General features: G+C 37.9%; 1 protein-coding gene across 2 annotated transcripts; it reads left to right on the top strand.

Annotated features, from left to right (window-relative positions):
- Positions 1-29: 29 nt before the first annotated feature.
- Positions 30-10,619, top strand: LOC140155661 (O-phosphoseryl-tRNA(Sec) selenium transferase-like). Of its 2 annotated transcripts, XR_011859417.1 has the most exons (6): positions 30-413; positions 2,728-3,023; positions 4,532-4,650; positions 6,442-7,264; positions 8,373-9,004; positions 9,438-10,617. XR_011859417.1 is itself a non-coding variant. In XM_072178585.1 (5 exons), exons 2-5 carry the CDS (start codon positions 2,755-2,757, stop codon positions 8,599-8,601), a joined length of 1,440 nt encoding a protein of 479 aa, XP_072034686.1. In that variant the 5' UTR covers positions 30-413; positions 2,728-2,754; the 3' UTR covers positions 8,602-10,619. The 2 variants fall into 2 exon arrangements, 1 of the variants encoding a protein (XP_072034686.1); XM_072178585.1 differs by having other exon boundaries at positions 8,373-10,619.
- The last annotated feature ends 4,374 nt before the right edge of the window (positions 10,620-14,993 follow it).

Genomic DNA, 14,993 nt, shown 5'->3' with positions numbered 1-14,993 from the left:
ACATTACACATTCACATTGCTTAAAATTGTTTCTAACAGATTACATAGATAATTTAATACGTGATCAGTAAAATATATTGAAGATTTCACTATTTCAATATCTTTTAGGAAGCTGTTTCATCTTTTCAAACACTGGCATAATGAAATTGAGTTTACACTCCATCGCTGAGCGATAAGCGATTGGTATTTGACCAATAAAATAGCGCACTTTTTGAACGCAACACAACAAGCTATATTACATTGGCTAAAAACCAATCGTCATCGCTTAGCGATGTAGGATAAATTGAGCGTAAGATTTATGGAGGGGATTCCCCGTATCCGGGTCGTCGCACTTTAGCTCACTTTAAACTCTGACCTGCTCCATTCTATTTTCCTCGGCCTGCTCAGCATTCACGAGGTTGCGTATTCGTATGGTAAGCTTATTGAGAACTCCAAAAATAATCCCAGTCTAGGAGGCATTTTAGTCTATAGTAGGATATCATGTCCGCTGTAAATACATTGTACATTTGCTGCTATACTAAAAATGCAGTAAACCTAGCCCTAGAACTCTGGCCATAGTATCCGTTTTTACTTCCACTAGGGCCAGAGCCTAGCACTTGAAAAATTTGTTGGAGATGCTTGAACGATCCAGTACAAAAAATCAATGCTTGATCGAACCAATACAAATGTGTGTCAGGTCACTAATTAACATGATAAAACCCACTTGAGAACACACAATCGCCAGTCATTTCTAAAGACGCATTTATACTCAATCGCTTTTGCAGAAATCTGAATCGCACGCATGATCAGTGTACTAAATCGCCGTCGATTTGCCTGCTGAGCATGCGCATAAATCGCTGTTTTTCAAAAGCGACACGTGAGGCCTATATTGACACCCTCTGTCGGTCAAGGATTCAGTCTGATGATGAGCAACCCATGGGTATAAACACAGCTTTACACAATGACTAATTTACATAGGCACAAAAGACCGTGTTCATGTACCGTTACTCAGCCAAACATGGCAGAGTAGGTCCCGGATGACGGTACATGTTCCTATCTCCTCAACGTTAATATACCTTTCCAACAAGGAAAGAGATACGAAAAGCGAACGTCTAAGTAAACCTTTGACGAGCGCGTATTAAGATACATCGCGTATTTACTGCGTTGGACGACTTGTCTCTGATTGGCTGCTAAGGCGATATGTTGTTGCGGAGTGGAAATTTATGAATGAACTGTGCGCCGTACGCGTTGTTAGCGCCGAATTTGCAACATCACGGTAGTCGCGCTCGTCAAAGGTTTGCTGCATTTGACTTATAGAACGGTTACCATTTACTGTACGCGGCGCGTGGGTGTGTGTGTGGGGGGTGTGTGGGGGGGGGTGTGGTGGCGTGTGTGTGTGTGCACCCCCATGTAATGTATTGTCTATGCATGCTATGCAAACACACCCCCATGCACTAAGTCCACGATCTGATAAATGGTAACAGTAGCTAACAGTACTTGTTGTGGTCCAATTTATCAGGTTGTTTCAAGAAATTCCTTTATTCCACCACCAGCATCAGACATAGACCGTAAGTACTAATTTTGAGGAGCATAACAAACACCAAATTGGTGTCATAACAAACACCAAATTGGTGTCGTGTGTCGTGTGGTCTTTCAATTTGTGCCGAGTGTCCTTGGCAGACTTGACTATGCTTCAGTGGTCATGAAAGGATTCAATAGATAACCTCTGCCCCACTAATCCCCAGCTATTGTCTGAAATTGCACCTCGGAAGATATATTATAACAACGCAGTCCCTCAAATGATAGTCAGTCATATAACGACCAAAAGATAAATGACTGACTATCATTGAGGACTGAGTTCCTGGGGGTTCTTCAAAATTTTTGGGAAAAGTGCCTTTAAAGCGCCCAATTATGGCCAATTTGGGCGCTTTTTGGGTGCTTTTTCTTGAAAATTGGTAAAATTTTGAGTGCTGATTTAACGCTCACTGGCTGAGATGATTAACTTTCTTTTACGATATCTGCATTTCGAACATATACGGGCGTGCATCACTAAATTTGAACACAAAAAATGTCGCAACAAAATGTCATTTCATGACACACAGCTAGTACTAGGGAGTTGACATTACAACAAGATTTAAAATAGGGAGCACGGTGGCCGAGCGGAACGGGCTAGGACTCATAATCGGAAGGTTGCGGTTCGAGCCCGGCGACACCATCGTGTTGTGTCCTTGAGTAAGGCACTTTATCTCGATTACTCCTCTCCACCCAGGTGTGAAATGGGGAGCTGTTATGAATACTGTCCATTGAGCGCCGCCCAAAGGTATGACCATGCCTTGGGCATTGTATGGCAGCTGACATATTCTAATGACGGCGGAATAAATGTAAAGCGCTTTGGTACATGTTCACATGTGAAAGGCGCTGTATAAATACTAACATTTATTTTAACACACAGATCAACAGGATCACAAGAAAAGCAAGCAAAACCATTGGGTTTGTGAGAAGAATTTTAATTTGTGCTGAGAACTGTAAAAGATTGGAACAATGCAATCTTCCAGCAGGGCTAGAAATAACAAGTACGTATCACAGACCACATTATTCAAAACAGCAACCAGCACGCTCATCAAAGGACCATATTAAACATCAAGGACTAAGCATGCATATGCGAACACCATTTCCCTGCTCGTCTGGTTCCAAAATTGGAAGTTGTGCAGTATCATAAGAAGAAGTATTTCATTTTTTTGTTTCCAGGTTTGAGACGGAATCCCCCAAATAAACATGAATGACGAAATCTACAAGCTGTGTGAGAAGTTAATACCTTCCACTTATGTGCAACAAGGACGAGAGGCACGCCATACACATGAAAATAAGATCCGTATCCTGCTAGAGCACAAGAAATGGCCAGAAGATGGCTGGGATGATGACACCATAGAACTACTACTGCAAGAATTAGCAACGATGGATAGCAATAATTTTGGTGGAAATTGTGGTGTTGGAGAACGAGAAGCAAGAATTGCATCATCTTTAGTAGCTAAAAGGCATTTTCGGTGAGTTTTTCATGATACCAAATGCAGTTCCAGTTTTAGTTCCAGTATTAGATTTAAAATTTACAAAATAATACGAAACTCAGTTTCAACAACTCAATTAAATTATTTTGATTGATTGATCAATGCATACATTTCCAGCCAGTGTTATGCTGTTATGTTTTTGTCTTCATATTAATTTTAGACATCAACATAAATATTCAATCACTCATTTGATGAATATATCACTTGGGAAACCACAAACACATGAAATGCCCATACTACCTCTGAATTCAAGTTTCACAGATTTGGAGATCCCAAAATTTTAGACAGAGATCATGTCCAAATTACATACCATTACATTAAAAGACATTCTAATGTTGTTATTATTATTATTTTTTGTTTGTTTATTATTTATATTTTATTGTTTTGTTATTACTTATAATGAAACAGTGTTAGTTATATATATATAGGCCTACATAACTGTCAAGAAGGTTTTCTATAATTTTGAAAGTCAAATAAATTGAAAGAAAACCCACATGCTATTTCAACTTCAGTTCTGTGTAATGGGCGATTTATAATCGTAATATTTAATACAAGCTAAATACAAGCTATATCAAAATCAGTGGCGTAGATTTCTTTTCGCCATTGGGGGAATGGGGTTAGAAAAAAATTCTTGAAGTCAGCACCTTTTGGCGACAAAATAAGGTTATGGTACAAATGCGCGAAAAATTTAGCACTTTTTAGGTTGAAATGGCCAAATGGGATCTACGCCTATGATCAAAATGATTGGTACCCAACAATTTAGATGTTTATTGAAAAACCTGCTTTTACCAAATACAACATTGGATACTCCTGAAATGCCCAGAATATATAGTTTATGATGTACGTTATAAAATAAATCTACAAATAATTTTGATGTCATGTTGAATTATGTGGTGTCAGACTCATCCATTATCAATGAAAACTGATGGGTACCAATCATTTTGATAAAGACTGTACATAACATTTCAAAATTGCTTTATTAATTGACTACAAACAACAATTTATTGTCCTGAGGCTGATTCCAAATAGGTATTACTGCAAACATATTAAATTATGGTTTTAAAAAATAGGTTTGATTGATTGCTGGGAAAAGATTGTATATTGCACCAAGGGGGCACTCAACTGAATTGAACTCAACTGGTAGGGATCCACACCAGACTTTTGGAACCAAGAACTGATTTGGGGCAAAGGGGCTTGATGAACTGAAATTTCAACATTTTTGATGGGTCTTGTGACTTAAATTGGTCTAAATTATAGACTTTGAAACTAAAAAATTCTTCCAAATTTGAGCCAAAGAGCTACAATTGTCAGAGGTTGAGGCACAAAAAACTGGAGCATGATCCAAATGTGGGTATTAAGGAACTGCAGGAGAGCCTGAAAAAAAGGATCCTTGACCGCTGCATATACCTATACCACCTTTACATGTACTCCGGGATATTACAGCTTTAATGTGTATATCTACATTGTGTATGTGATTTTCCCTATAGGTTAGGACATGGCATCGGCAGGTCTGGTGATATAGCTGCTATACAACCCAAGGCTGCTGGATCAAGTATCATGATGAAACTAACTAATGCAATGGCTCTAGATTGTTTGAGAGTTACTGGTAAGTACTCACTGTCAGTGTCTACCTGTGTGTATAAAGCCCATACTTGTGTAGGCCTGGTAAAAGGCTGCTGGATCAAGTATCATGATGAAACTAACTAATGCAATGGCACTAGATTGTTTGAGAGTTACTGGTAAGTACTCACTGTCAGTGTCAGTGTCTACCTGTGTGTATAAAGCCCATACTTGTGTAGGCCTGGTGAAAGGCTGCTGGATCAAGTATCATGATGAAACTAACTAATGCAATGGCTCTAGATTGTTTGAGAGTTACTGGTAAGTACTCACTGTCAGTGTCTACCTGTGTGTATAAAGCCCATACTTGTGTAGGCCTGGTGAAAGGCTGCTGGATCAAGTATCATGATGAAACTAACTAATGCAATGGCTCTAGATTGTTTGAGAGTTACTGGTGAGTACTCACTGTCAGTGTCTACCTGTGTGTAGGCCCATACTTGTGTAGGCCTGGTGAAAGGCTGCTGGATCAAGTATCATGATGAAACTAACTAATGCAAGGCTCTAGATTGTTTGAGAGTTACTGGTAAGTACTCACTGTCAGTGTCTACCTGTGTGTAGGCCCATACTTGTGTAGGCCTGGTGAAAGGCTGCTGGATCAAGTATCATGATGAAACTAACTAATGCAATGGCACTAGATTGTTTGAGAGTTACTGGTAAGTACTCACTGTCAGTGTCTACCTGTGTGTAGGCCCATACTTGTGTAGGCCTGGTGAAGGCTGCTGGATCAAGTATCATGATGAAACTAACTAATGCAATGGCTCTAGATTGTTTGAGAGTTACTGGTGAGTACTCACTGTCAGTGTCTACCTGTGTGTATAAAGCCCATACTTGTGTAGGCCTGGTGAAAGGCTGCTGGATCAAGTATCATGATGAAACTAACTAATGCAATGGCTCTAGATTGTTTGAGAGTTACTGGTAAGTACTCACTGTCAGTGTCTACCTGTGTGTATAAAGCCCATACTTGTGTAGGCCTGGTGAAAGGCTGCTGGATCAAGTATCATGATGAAACTAACTAATGCAATGGCTCTAGATTGTTTGAGAGTTACTGGTGAGTACTCACTGTCAGTGTCTACCTGTGTGTAGGCCCATACTTGTGTAGGCCTGGTGAAAGGCTGCTGGATCAAGTATCATGATGAAACTAACTAATGCAATGGCTCTAGATTGTTTGAGAGTTACTGGTGAGTACTCACTGTCAGTGTCTACCTGTGTGTAGGCCCATACTTGTGTAGGCCTGGTGAAAGGCTGCTGGATCAAGTATCATGATGAAACTAACTAATGCAATGGCTCTAGATTGTTTGAGAGTTACTGGTAAGTACTCACTGTCAGTGTCTACCTGTGTGTATAAAGCCCATACTTGTGTAGGCCTGGTGAAAGGCTGCTGGATCAAGTATCATGATGAAACTAACTAATGCAATGGCTCTAGATTGTTTGAGAGTTACTGGTAAGTACTCAATGTCAGTCTACCTGTGTGTAGGCCAGGGCTGTCAACTCACACGCATTGGCCATGAGTCTCACGCATTGGGTCACTTTCTCACGCCAAGGTAGTAAAATATCACACCTAGATAGTAAATCTCACGCAAAAAGCTGGAAAATGAGTAAAATCTCACACATCGTCAAAATAATTTGTTTCATGTATCCGGCTGATGCGCGGTCCCATCATGGCCGGATAAGATTGGACTGTATTTGAGATTAGCAAACTTCATATGTAGTCAAACCCCAAACACTGCTTTGGTCTTGTTACACATTACTGATTTAGTGATCATATTTATCCCATATACAGGTGTGAGATCAACAGCTGCCTGCTTTGTTGTCCCTCTAGCAACTGGAATGAGCCTGGTATTATGCTTTCTAGCACTCCGACAAAAGCGCCCTCAAGCAAAATACATTATCTGGCCACGAATTGACCAAAAGACATGTTTCAAGTCCATACTAACTGCTGGTTATGAACCAGTGATCATTGAGAACAGACTTGAAGGGGATGAACTAAGGACAGATCTTGATGAGATTCAGAAGAAAATTCTGGAATTGGGAGCAGAAAATATCCTGTGTGTGTTCTCTACGACATCCTGTTTTGCTCCAAGAGTGCCTGATAAAGTAGAGGAAATAGCCGAGATGTGTAAGAAATATGAAGTCCCGCATGTGATCAATAATGCGTACGGTGTGCAGTCTTCTAAATGTATGCATCTTATACAGCAGGCAGCTAGGGTTGGGCGAGTTGATGCTTTTGTACAGAGTACAGATAAGAACTTCATGGTGCCAGTTGGAGGATCGATTATTGCAGGTTTTGATGCGCAGTTTGTGGACAAAATCAGCCAGACATTCCCTGGTCGGGCATCGGCATCGCCCTCTGTTGATCTATTCATAACATTTCTGTCCCTTGGTGTAAATGGGTATAAGAAACTTCTAAAAGAACGCAAGGAGATGTACGGCTACTTGGGTACTGAACTAGCCAAAGTTGCAGAGGCGCATGGAGAGAAATTCTTGAATATGGCCCATAATCCTATTTCCATGGCGATCACACTGTCAAAGGAAGGAGAGGATTCTGGGAAGGCAGTGACTCAGCTGGGATCAATGCTGTTCAAGAGATGTGTTTCTGGTGCAAGGTAAATTTAAAATGATAGTTAAATTTTGTCTTTGAGCAATACAGTAAATGAACATGTGTGTTACTGTCTACATGTAGGTTCATACCAGGGGCATGTATGAAAATGCTCATACCTGCAAATTTTGATTTGAGAAATACATAAAGAGTGAAAAGCGATATAAATGACAATGTTTTGCCTACATTTTTAGACTTAGCAACAAATGGGCTATTCTGCTTGAAATCCATACACCCCCTATGGAAGACATGACTTTTATCTCCCACACAGGGAGTGTGAATTTCAAATGGGGTTACCTGAATGGGTGTCTCCATTTGAAATCTACATATGGAGGTTAATAATGTCTTCCATTGGGGGTGTGGATTTCAACTGGAATAGCCTAATGCAGTAGCAATTTTGCTGTGCACAGTGCAAACAGGTGGCTGTGTTTACTGCAGTTAAAAGCCATAGGCAGAAGATCCTCAACAATGATGATCATTTTTAAGGGAAAATTTCAGTACAGAACTTATTGCAGCAGAATAATGCACATCAAAATGTCAGTTGCTTTATAAATCCTAATTTGTGTCGGGGTAAGTTAGCATGTAATTGCAAGCTGGGTATAGACAATAAAAAAGACGTGGTTGCAAAAAAAGTTTGTGTCAGGTGAAAATGGAAAAAGTGTTATTTCATTTTGCTGCTTTGCTGCTGAAGTTGTTTCCTTTAAAGGAATAAAGCAAACAGAAACTGAAAATTCAATTTTTACGAACTATGCATGTGATCTTCTAAAACAAACCTTTCTTTTTGAGCCTTAACTTACCTATCTTGAATCTGTCATAGCTCTACATGTCACACCTTACATACAGTACTAAGTGTAGTCGTATTCGCCAGCGAAGTGGTTACATAACTCCCTGGTAACTGGATCACACACTTTTTAGAATTGGTAGTATATGCCATAGACTTTGTGTTGCGATCATTTCAATCGTGGTGCCGAACTCAAAAGCGTGATCCAGTTAACATGGTGATAATCGGATTACACGTAAAACTTCGCTGGCGAATACATGTAGGTATATTTCAAACTCTTGAAATTTGTATTGTTACATCATTCATGCACCATACATGTTCTGTTTGTTTGCAGAGTGGTTGCTCCTGGTAGCTCCAAGACCATCGGTTCACACACATTCCCCAATTACGGTGTCCATAGTGATATCTATCCAAACGCATATCTTACAGCAGCAGCGGCTATCGGTATCACCAAACAAGATGTGGATCTGTTCTGTAAAAGATTGGACAAGGTGCTGGGACAGTGGCATGGTCAGGGCAAGAGTCAGTCTGTGCAGAATCATGTAGCAGAAGGCACTTCTTGATGAGTCTCTTTCATAGAAATTAGATGGGAGAATTTAATAATCTAAAATTGTCAAATACTATGGGAAATAGCATGATTAATGTGTATAGAGACAAACTTACTTATTTCAAGAGATTTGTTATGTATGTACCATATTCATTCCATTGACCACCCATGCCCCTAATATAGCACCCACCCAGCTGACAACAAGCAAACTGTGATAATATTAACTACCCATGCAAGTCTGGATCATGGTCTGAAATATATGACATGCACACTGATGATGATGGATGAATATTTTGAGCCATTTTTTTGCATGCAATTATGTAAACAACATAAAAACTAAGCGCCCACCCAAAATGACTTTGTTAAGCACCCATCCAAAATGACTTTGTTAAGCACCCTGGGCATTAATTGGAACATATGTGACGTGTCATGTCAAAAGGAGACACTTTTGGACAGGTTATCAATTTTGAGGTTTTTACATATCTGATTTGAGATATTTTGCTCCACAACACCGTTTTTCCCAATGATATCGGACATTTCTAAGCGAAGATATTGAGTTCGTAAGTTATGGTATTATAAAATAAGTATAAATTGGAAATTGAGATATCGGCCTTTATAAATATTATTGACAATGTTGAGAGTAGGAATTACCTTGAAAAATGTCTCAAAAAATGCAAGATGTCAGTTATATTCCAGTCTGAAACTATCAGACAATATTTTAAACATTAATAACATCACAAATTCACAACAAACCCAAATTGTGAAAAAATCACCCGGGCAGATTTTTGGCTATTTTTCCATTTACGATCCTGCCCAAAAGTGTCTCCTTTTGACATGACACGTCACATATAGGCTGTTAGAAATAAGCCAACATTTTTCAAGGGCCATTCAGACCCCCCTCCCCCAGGTTCAGACTCTTGAGGTATGAAATTATACTGACCCTCGCCAATTTTTATGGGTATGAACTCCAAAAATTGGTCTAGGGCTGTATTCAGTAGAAATGACCATACTCATTACAAATGAATACTGGGATGTGCTGCAAACACGACTCATTTTAAGCCATTTGGTATATCAATGACCTACTTTTTTGGACCAATAGTATATGGTTAATTTGTTAAAAAATTGTGGCAACTTGCATTAAATTTGGCCCATTTACCTTTTAATAATTATAGGGATGGGTCCAAATTTTTCATTATGTTTCGGTACCTGGATAGCCGCAGTCTGTGGCCCTCACGGACTTAGCGAGTGCATAGCGCGAGGCGTTCAATCGAGCGCGACACAACCTCTCTGGATAGTATATTAAATAGCAACAGAGCCTCTCTGGATAGTATACTAAATAGCAACCGAGCCCGAAAGTAGTGCTATACCTGGAGAGAATTGATCAAAAATTGAATATCCTCCTGAGGTTCGTATCTGTGAATGAGTTGACCAGATCACAAGAATGTCATTATAGTTAAAGGCAGTATTTAACGCAAATGGGTCAATGAGTTGCATAAAAATGACCTTGATTGTGTGGTATTTACACTATTTAGTTCCCAGGAAGCAAGTTTTGCCTTAGGCAATTTGTGGTTAAATGTTGATCCCTCACTACAAGAGTTATTACTGTCGATTTGGTTGAAAAAGGAGGCGAGACATGATCAAATCTCTCCAGATAACAAAACGTAATGTTAGAAAATTGATATGGATGAGTCTACTTTCAAATTCTCAAGGGACATCCATACCCAAACCAAACTTGAGTAAAACTAATTTTCTCAATAAGCAACATGCAAACAGGAGAAGTCTTTGAAGGTATGAGCAAGTCTGCTTAAAGTAAGCAATTTATAAACATCTACCAAAAAGTATTACCCCCCTCCCTTTATTATGAGGTAATAACTCAAAATCTATGCATCAAAATTTAAATAGCAAAAGGAAAACCCAGTTTTGTTTTGCAAATTTTGATGCCTCATTTGTCTTAAGGGATCTGGAATGAGCGTTTCGACAGTATTTTTTATGGGACATGAAAGCACCTCATACGTATCGAATTGCATTCTGAATACGAAGCATGTCTTTCTAATATCACATAATTTTCATTTTTTGAAAATCACAATATAATACAAATTTTATGACAAATTATAAAAATTTGATTTTTCAAATTTTTGATATATAACAGTCCTTGAAGTAAATTTTATCAATCTAATGATATATTCTTAAAGTGTATGACAGCATTCAATCAAGCTTTGACTTACATTTGGCGGACACGCGTGTGAAAAAAATATTTAGGGGTGAAAACAGTCAAAATTCTTGATTGCTTAATGTTTCTAGGAGTAAAATGTCACATATTTTCAGATTTTGGCACTTAAAACCCCTTATTTTTCACTGACTTTGAGAAAAATTCATTTTTGGTCCAATTTTAGCCGAAAATGGCCGATTTGGGGTGACAAAAATTTTGACTTGCTAATTTCCTGTGAGTGTATGAACATGAAAACTACTGAGTAGTGCCTAATTTTTTATGCTAATTATGTGACAAAGGTACATTTGTGATATTCAAATCATTAAATGGGATAAATCTGTTTCTTTATTTTTGTAACAGGGTTAGAAAGTTGGGGGTCAGGGTGACAATTGATTTGGGAAAAAAAGAAATTTTCGCCTAATTTTGAGCTTGAAAAAGCCATAACTCCTCAATGGTATGAGCTATTGAGATGCTTTTTGTGTCTTTATGTTCAGTATTTCACTAGTAAAATAGTGGTATAAAACTTGACACAGTTGAATGTACTGACAAAAATTATAGTAATATGTTACCCTACCCCTAACATTTCAAGTGGTGTGAAAAAATAAAAGGCCTTCATAGGGAAAATAAGTCCTTCAAAACTGTGAGGTTTAAGGCTAAACAAATATAAACTTGCTATAGCCAAGACCTCCCTCTAGAGCAAGTTTATGTTTGTTTAGCCCTGAGTCCCAGTTTTGAAGGACTTATTTTTTTTTTTTCTTTTTTCGCTCAAATTTGATGACTTCTGGCTGAAATATGCCTGTACAGTGCTATGGGGAAAATGTTCAAGTTGACAATTATGCATTTTTTATGTCAGATTCAGTTTCTACACAAAATTTCACCCCAGAAAATGTTCCTTGAAGTAGGATATCTTTCACTTTAAGTTCCCACCATTATGTCCGCCAAACGCAAGTCAAAGCTTGAACCCTGTCGTATGTAGCTGGGAGGAAAAGCCAACGATCAATTGAAATTTTTGACCTTTCATATTGAAGATATGGATTTTTTCCCAAATCGACCTAATTTTTTTTAGTGTTTTGGGGGAAAAAAATCCATATCTTCAATACGAAAGGTCAAAATTTTCAATTGATCGTCGGCTTTTCACCCCACCTACATACACGTTAAGTATAAATCATCAGATTTATAAAGTTTACTTCGAGTACTGTTAAATATCAAAATATCAATTTTAATGATTTGCCATAAAATGTGTATTACATTGCGAATTTCAAAAAATCAAAATTATTTGATATCAGAAGGACATTCTTCGTATTCAGAATGCAATTCGATATGTCTGATGTGCTCTAATGTCCCACAATAAATACTGTCCAAACGTTCATAACCCTTCCCTTAATAGCCCAAAATTTGTTGCCATGGCCTGGTGACAATTTGAACAAGACCCCCATTCAAAAGTTGCACCTAAACCCATTGAAAATGTTGCTTTTGTTGCTAAGGTGCCTGGTCATCACTGCGGGTCATCCTTGACCAGTCATGTAGAGAATGTTCATTCAAAGAGTCACCAAGGCTACAAACTTTGAGCTATCCAGACAAATGAGGTATCAAAATTTACAGAATTAGCCTGGGTTTATTATTTCAGTTTTTAAATTTGATGCATTGCATACACTTTAGTTTTATAATCGTAATAAAGGGTGGGGTGATTACTTTTTGGCAGGCACTTATTTGAAAACTGGCATACATTGACATGTGTTAATTATATGAAGAAGCTGAAGCAAAATGTTGAAAAAATAAATAATACAACATGACATAAACCAATTTGTGGTTAAGAGTTTTATTAAACACAATAAAATTTGATATATATGTTATATTAATGACTATGTACAAAAAATACACTTCTTTGGTTGGTGTGGTTGCACGAAACATCAACATTTGCAAATTTACAATACATAATGCTAATAAGCACCAATTCAGCTGCCCAAGCCCATATTTAAAAAGCAAATTGTATTAAATTTAACTTGATGAAGAAAGCAATTTTATTTCCGAAACAGATCTTACAAAAACAGCTGTAATTGTTTTTATGATTTCAGAGTGGAAGAGTGCCTAATTCAAGAGTGGGAGAATAAAAGAAGAATTTTGGTATTTACTATTCTCTACCGCGAGTAGTGGATGCCGGCGCAGCTGGTATCCACTACAATAAAAAATATCGGACCTGCCCATTGTCTATTGCACGGTAGAGGATAGTAAAAACAAAAATTCCATTATTCTCATTCTTAGTCGAATATTATTTTAATAACTAAACACTGTTTTATTTAGCAAAAATTAAGTTATAGTCATGAAAATGACCAAAACTTGTTTACCCTTTCGGTTGCGTGTACTGCAATCTCGTTCGCATATTTTTATAGAACACGCTACATATTCGCGCTTTGACAAGCATCTTCTGTGGCAATGTGATTGCTGCCGTTACATAGCTTGCAGAAACCAATGAAAATTCAGCGCTAACAAGCTAAATCATAGCCACCGACTAAGAATGCCTAATTTAAAAGTGGAAGAGTGCCTAATTTTAACAAGTGTGGAAGAGTGCCTAATTTTAGGAACTTTGAGTTCATGTATACCAACCTTGATCAAGCGCTTAAATTTGTTCATGAGCAGTTTTGACTACATGTAGTCCTTTGCATAAAGTAGACAATTGTGCCATTTGAGACATTTTGCAGATGTCTTATACATGTATGCAGCTTATATATACAGTCAAAGGTTTTTTGGTTTAACTAGATAATAATACTTGTTTTGTTTTTGGCTTATAAGTTTCACACACATTACAATAGTATAATGTACTGAAGACCTATATACAAATGTACATATCATGTGCACCCTGTATCCGACAAGAAAACTAACCATCTTATGGATAACATGTTGAATAAGGTACACCGTTACATAATTGGGCTAGTTCAGTTAAATCTATACCACCCCAAATGGGAGACATGGCCTCAACTTTCTACACAGGGAGTGTGAATTTCAATGGGGCTTACCTGAATGGTGATTTCATTTGAAATCTACATTCCCTGTGTGGGAGATCAAGGACACATTCCCTATAGGTGGTGTAAGAATATCAACTGGAATAGCCCATTGAGAGGAAGCAATTTATTATGCCAATGCTTACCTTTTTGCATATGTCATGTCAATATGTGACCTGATCTGATCCACTCGGGCCAAAGTCGGACATGTTGAAAAATGAGTCAAGTATTACTAACTTATTCCACTTCCCAATGTTGAATCCCAAGGTCTTTTGAATACCTGGTTACAAAATTATGTCCATGTTTTTCCTCCTCTCTTTTGCCTATCTCAGTTTCATTATTGCTGACTTTAGCCCGATTGGATCAGATCTGTATCATTCAAGGCTAACTAACAATGATTGGTCAAGCGGTTAAACCACATATACATGTAAGCTGCAGTTTACCACTATAGAGGCCTTGCATGTAACGTATCATCCCGTAAATATGGCGGACTACTCAAATGCATTCAACAAAAGCATGACAATTGCAATCTACGGTGACAGTTCGTCTCACACACATAACCCTGCACTAGTGCACTACGATCAAATAAGTTGATGACAACAGTTGATTGAATGGACTGCACTCCGCCATAACTACGGTGAAGGACACCGGCTCAAATCCTTTGTTTGGAGCCAATTGATAATTTCATGCAGGGCCTCTATAAAAATAGTTGGAGGTTAATGACTGCTATAATTTTGTTAGTGCAAATGACAATAATCAGTGCACATCCCCTGGAATTTTTTTACCCGAACAAGCGGAGTGCATTATAATAAACCAAAATAAAGGGCATTGATTTTGTCATTTGCATGTCAACAAAATCATATTAACCTCATTCATAAACATCATAAAACCATTGATTTTATAAAGGCATTTTGTTATTACAGTGGAAACTCATAACGAAGTTGTCAGAGACAGAGAAATTAGTTCTTTATATCCAAATTTCGTTATATCAGGGTTGTAAAAACAATAAATAACAAAAAGAATTTTGTATATCTTGGTTCTGGAAAAATACTTTCTTGTATCCAATTTCGTTATGAGGTTTTACTGCAGTGTATTAAAGGTGGGTAACCTGATTGGCACTCAGCCTTATCCTCCCGCTTTTCCCCATCAAAATGCAGAGTTTTGTATTGGGTGAAAGCTCATATTGATCTTATTAAACAT

The sequence above is a fragment of the Amphiura filiformis genome, chromosome 6 (assembly GCF_039555335.1).
Source record: "Amphiura filiformis chromosome 6, Afil_fr2py, whole genome shotgun sequence".
Taxonomy (NCBI): Eukaryota; Metazoa; Echinodermata; class Ophiuroidea; order Amphilepidida; family Amphiuridae; genus Amphiura; species Amphiura filiformis.
This window is presented reverse-complemented; position numbering and strand designations above follow the sequence as displayed.